This window comes from Parasteatoda tepidariorum, chromosome 3 (genome assembly GCF_043381705.1).
Source record: "Parasteatoda tepidariorum isolate YZ-2023 chromosome 3, CAS_Ptep_4.0, whole genome shotgun sequence".
Classification (NCBI taxonomy): Eukaryota; Metazoa; Arthropoda; class Arachnida; order Araneae; family Theridiidae; genus Parasteatoda; species Parasteatoda tepidariorum.
In genome coordinates, this window is record NC_092206.1 from 22,033,299 (window position 1) to 22,039,584 (window position 6,286).

The 6,286-nt window shown below is 28.5% G+C and overlaps 1 protein-coding gene across 10 annotated transcripts in view; it reads right to left on the reverse strand.

Moving 5' to 3' along the window:
* Nucleotides 1-243: 243 nt before the first annotated feature.
* Nucleotides 244-6,286, reverse strand: part of LOC107439844 (ileal sodium/bile acid cotransporter) — a 39,246-nt gene continuing 33,203 nt past the window's right edge. For all 10 annotated transcript variants that reach the window (XM_071178405.1, XM_016052567.3, XM_016052570.3 and 7 more), the window contains 3 exons: nt 5,820-6,080; nt 4,892-5,045; nt 244-2,365 (listed from right to left, as the gene is read on the reverse strand). In XM_071178405.1, the coding sequence (XP_071034506.1) occupies nt 2,250-2,365; nt 4,892-5,045; nt 5,820-6,080 (531 nt within the window). In that variant the 3' untranslated portion in view covers nt 244-2,249. The remainder of the gene's footprint in view (nt 2,366-4,891; nt 5,046-5,819; nt 6,081-6,286) is intronic.

A 6,286-nucleotide genomic window follows, 5' to 3' on the forward strand; every position in this document is an offset into this window, starting at 1 on the left:
AAAAGAACTTTCGTGTTTTATCAAAACTTTCATTTAAATAAAACTAAAGCATAATAACAACAAAATTAATAATGAGTATACATAAAAGAAGACAGATTTAGTCAGCATTATTAATGATCGTATAGTTACCATTTTTTTAAAATTATTTATTCATTTTTGAGTAAACTTTTCCTGCTTTACCTCACTAAAAATTTGCCCACAGCAAAAAAGCATAATATCCCACATGAGAATAAATATCACATATGAGAAGCAAAGAAACGTAATAATTTATTTACAAAAAAAATACATTTGTGACAAAATATATACAGTAGATTAGCTATAAACAAACATTCTTGATTTATTGAAATGACATACAAAATCAAATATTTCAAATTCGATTAATGATAACAAACTCACATGTAAACAATGCATTATTATTATTATTATTACAAATTGTAATCAGTTATTGTCAGTATTATATTTTATTTCAGATTACTAACTTTATTTCAAGTTATTAGTTTCGGTAAAACAATTTCCTCTTAAGGTTTTTCTTTTCTTTTTTTCTAATTTTATTTTGAATTTTTATTAGTTTGTTTCATTTAAATGAGAAAATTAAAATCTTTAAAAATAACTTCCTCCACAGCAATTTCTCTTTTAAATTACGTGAAAAAAGTGATTTTAATTCAGATTTTTACTTATACCGATTTTTTCTCGTCCCTGTTTTCTCAGGTGCATTCTAAAACCCAAATTAAACATCTCACCAAGCACCAAGTATGTAAATCTTTCCTACATCTTGCTGGCGTCATTATTTTCTTCGACTTTCTGATAAGCTTCTTTAAGTTTATTTAATCAGGTAACATGCTTATGGAAGTTTGTTTTTTCATACAGAACTATTTTACATAAATATTTGTCGGTGTTGAATTGAAAAATACCGTCTAATTTTTCCCTTATTGCTCTTTGCATTTCTATTAAGAGAATAATCTTCTCCTGAGCATTTTTTTTCGTGCTCTATTAAACTCTCTACAATATTATGTTATTCATCTTGATACTAAAAACTGTAAAGAGTAATAACCATTCGGATACTGTTTTGCTTTCCAACTTTGAGCTATTGATTATTATTATACTGAGATTTCCATATAACGCTCTACTTTACTGATCAACTACTATTGATTAACGTAAGAAAAACCTTTTTTTATGCAAGAAAATCTGCAACTTAAAGTTCGAAAAAAGTCAAGGCTAACGCTCAATTAAAGAAATTAACTCAATTAAGGGAACAGTTATTGAAATATGTTTATGGATACTGTTTAGCCCTCCAAATTTTGAGCTCCTGAAATTTATACAGAAATTTCCCCTCTACGCTCTACTTTCCCTTTAAATAACATGGGATAAACTGATTTTTTGAAGCAGGAACGCTTACAACTTGAAATTTCGGAAAAAACCAAGACCTACATCTAAATTCAACTACTACACTCAACTACTACTACATCAACACTACTACACTCAAAGTCAACAGTGTAAAAAAATTTCAATTTTTTTTCAGGCTTGTTGATAAATTGATTATCCAGTATTTGAAGAAACAAGACGAAACAGGAGGAAAACTCTAAATTTATTTTTTACCCCTTTCTACACAAGGTGGAGTTACCTGCTTTTTCTTACATTTTGCTGACACGATAAATATTTAAAAAAAATTGAACTAAAGAAAGAGAAATAGAGATTTTTATAGGGGAGTGGCAAAGTAAATTTTTGGTAAATTAAATTGTACGATTAAAAGTAAATTAATTAAAAGTAAATTAAATTGATACTAACAGTAAATATATAGTAGTTAGCTCTTCAACGTAAACTATTGCGAAAATTATGATCAATGTACACTATTTGAAGAATAACTTTAACTTTGATAAACTATTTACAAGCGTTACTGTTTATACATTATAAAATGCTAACAATAACTAACATTTTCAAGCAACGTGTGGTAGTTACATAATAATAACCCTTACTTTGCACAATTATTTACAATATTACGCTTACCAAGTAAGCAATACTTAATTATACGTTGTTAATTTAACAACAGGTCTAAAAAAAGTCTTCATATTATATTAAGCTTACGGAAACTTTATAACCTACTTCAAAGGAAATCAATAAATTGCCTTATACTCCGAAAAAAACATTTCGTAAATGAAGTGTTAAAATCATATTAGGTTAAATAATTCCGAGCTGAATAATATTATATGAAGAGCTTTGTTCAGTTCAAACTGGTAAAAACTACTATTCTATCAAACATCTACGGCATTCTTTCCATTTCCATTCAATTCGGCTGATTTCATGGATTTCACTTCAATTTTGACACCATTCGCCTCCATCAAATCTTCCTTCTCTTCAAGATGTCCATCTATGAATATAATATTATACACTTAGTTCATAAGAAAAGTTTTGTGGTTAAAATATGTTAAGTATTAGCATAGTTGCAATATGGTTAAAAAAATGTTCATTATTTCAGAAGAACATTAAAACTTATTTTAACCCTAACTCCCCTAAAAGTTTGTCAAGACATTTACGCTATCCCCTTTTATGCATAATGTTTTTAATCTCGTACATTTTAACCAAAAATTGACAAAAATTAACATTAAAAAAACTATAGCTTTAAGAGGGATACCAATTGTAGATTTGAAGTCAGCGACTTGAAAATATCCAAGATCCGTTAAAAATCTTATTCAACAAAAAAAAATATTCCCCAGTCTTGTAATAATAGTAGTAGTAATCATAAGAATTATAGTAATTATGTAGTAGTAATAACAATTCGAACAATAACGATAATGGTTTATAAATATATAGCAATAATTAATTACTGTAATAAAGATAATTATGCCATCATTTTTGGATGTGATTTTGGGGCAACAATGTGTCACAATCATAAATTGAGTACATTTGTCAATAATAAAATAAATACTTAAGTAAATTTCTGGCTCCAATTTTTTAATTAAATGTAAGATCTCAAGACGATGTTTCCTTCAAGCAACTATAAACAATAAATAAAAATATGGGGAATATGTATTGTAAAACAGGTTCTTGAACACTATACCAATTGGAGCTTTTTAACAATTTTTCCCCTATCTAATAAAATTTATGGAATATCGAACTTTCGTTATTATCATGGAATTTCTAGAAATAGGATACCTATTTATTTAAACCACTATAAAATTAGCAAGTTTGTTAAATTATTCTAAACTAGCCGCCTGAGGCGGCCAGCTGTCCGCCACGCTGAAGGTTTTCACAAATAAAGTTTTTTAAAACATAGCAGGAAATCTGAAGATTAGTGGACAATTAAAGTGTTCCTGTCCTGCAATTTTGTCTTCATATCCAGTTCTGCTGCAGATGTGTTATAGCTCTTGAGGATGTTTGAAATTATATAGCTACAACGCTTAAGAAAAAAAAAACTAAAATGCTAAATACATGAAAAGAACACGAAAACGAATAAATTTTTTATGGTATCAATTTCTATTTCTATATAATTTTTTATGGTATCAAATTCTATTTCTATATCTGTTACGTCAAGCACTCAGGTATTATAATTTGATCTAGTTGTGCTTGTATAATTTTGATCTAGTTGCGCTTTCTACGTCATTTTGTTAACATCGTTTGGTTTGTTATTTAACATCGTTTGGTTTGTTATTTCTAAGTTAACTTTCAAAAAATTGGCTGGCATCAGCATTTTTATTCTTTAAGTTGTTTATTTTTTCTTTTGGAATTCGTTCCTTTTTAGCGAAATGTTTTTCAACCTAATCGAATTCTTTGCCGACTGTTCTCTGTATATATAAAGAAAATAAAGTAAATATTTTTAAAGTGTTGTGAAAAGAATTTTTAGTTGTACAAAGTACTACAATATCGCTATAAAAATTATCGTCTTCGCTTAAGAAAAAAAAAAAAAGAGCGTGGAAAGAAGAAGAAAAACTTATTATAACAATTATGAACAGCGACAAATATATCAAAGCGAAGCGTTCTATTTACGTATCGAATATGTTGCCACATTTTTAATACAAAAGTTAAACTTTTCTCCACTTTAATAAATGTAAACTAATGCGAACTTTACAATTAAATTATTAATTCCTTCGTATATTATTGGTTTAAGTTGTCGAAAATTAATATTTCAATTGTAAGGTTCGCATTAGCATACATTTATAAGAGTGGGGAAAAGTATATGCATTTTTTAATAGTTTTTTGAATATGGCTCTTTGAAGACGAAAAAGCAGACGAAAAGCATAGACTTACAAAATGACTGATAACTAAATAACTAATCCAAATTTTTTAAAAAGAAAAAAAATACTTCTTCATTATGTCAAAACACAATTATGTGCCGAGTTTCGTGCCTGGGCGAGGCTTCTGGGGCGATATATTGTGATTACAGACACACACACACAGCCGCTTTTATTATTATGTATAGATTAAATACCATTTTAACCATAACGTATTTTCTAGCTTAGTATTAAAGACGCTTTAATTTAAATTATTCAAGTGAAATGTAAAAATAATTCAAATAATATGTTTATATTTATTAAATGAAAAAAATTTTGTACAAAATCCACTGATAGCGGGCAAATGATGTTTCATATTTTTTATACTATTTTCAAATGACTATTACTTGTGTTACAATGCCCTCTATTGGCGAATTTTTGCACTATAATTCTTTATGTAATAAATAGTCAAGTGCCTCATTTAAAGCAAATTTTAGTTCCAATTTTATTTCATTTGGACCAATGGAACATATTTCAGAGCCCTCTGAAGTGGAAAACTTCATTAATTCATTTAATACTTAAATTAGGACCGTGAAAAAAATGCGTGTGTAATATGTGTTTCAAGTAAAAAACTCTTTAAACTATTAGCCAAATACAAGGGAAAAAATACCAATTATTCTACTCACTTTCCTTTAATGCAATAGACTTTGCTTTTTTCAGTTCTTTCTCTTGCCTTTGTTGTCTCCTTTTGAACAAACGATAACAGAGACACATAGCGGAACAACCAGTAATCATGAAAAAACCGTATAGCCAAGGAAGAAGAACAATTTCTTCTTGCATCTGTTGAGAAAAAGGTACAAGTTGAAAATTTTTATTTAATTGAACACACGAGTTTGCTCCTTAAATAACAGTTAAGTCCTTAAATAATTTCCCAGAAAATTCTGCATTCACAGAAAATGTTTAAATTTTTAAAAAAAATTATTCGATAATTTTTGAGTTGTTGGCGAGATTCGGTTAAATACAATGCATGTTGGAATTCTTTGGATATTATTAATAATTATTATTACAACAGTACTCAAAGTATTCGAGGAAAAACATTAGAGCAGGGAATACCGAGAAATTACATTTAACCTTTGACAATCAGCAGTGTAAGGAAGACTTAGAAAGGGCATACTTGGCAGGGGAACTAACCACCTTAAAAAATTAACAGTGCAGGAATTAATCTACCCTCAATCTTTCGTAAGAATAAAAATTTTTAAAAAAGGAAAGAAAGAAAGTTATTCCAATGACTAAAAAAAAATTTCTGTATAAAATACTACATTGTATTATCTTTGGCATGTGTATGATATTTTAGAATTTATTTTGAAGTCAAGCTAATTTCACCAAATATGTAAGTATCACCAAGCTAGTATCACCAAATATATAACTACACCCTTAAAACAGGAAAATCCAACGATTCCTTTTCCTCCTCCACCGCCTGAAAAGAAACATATTTCGTCTATCATCTGAACTGGAAACTCCAGATTCGAGACAACTTTCGGAAAATCTTGTACCCAAAAAGGAATTAAAAGAGGAATATATTTTTTAAAAAGAAATTGCATTCTTAATACTTACTTCCAGTGGAAAAGACATGGCAATGATTGTCAAAGCTACTGGCACATTCTGTACTCCGCATTCTATGGCGACAGTCTTCCGAATTGGAATAACTTGTTTTCCAAGATAAGAAAGAAAATAACCCATGGCCAGTCCCAAAATGGGTAAAATTATCGATAAGAAATACAATTCAAGTGGTACATTATCAAACATGTTTGGGAAGAGAACTAGTTCAATTGCAATACAGATGAACATTATCAGTAAACCGCACAAGCTTCCAACCTAGAAAAACAATGTTTCATATTTTAGTACAAAATATGGATTCTCTAAATACTCATGAATATATATATATATGCAGGGTTATTCATATTTCCCTCCGGGGTTTCGAAGCGTTATAGTAAAAAAAAAGATGGCGTTTGCAGGCGGAGGGAATTATGAATACCCCTGTATATATATATATATATATATATATATATATTTATATATGT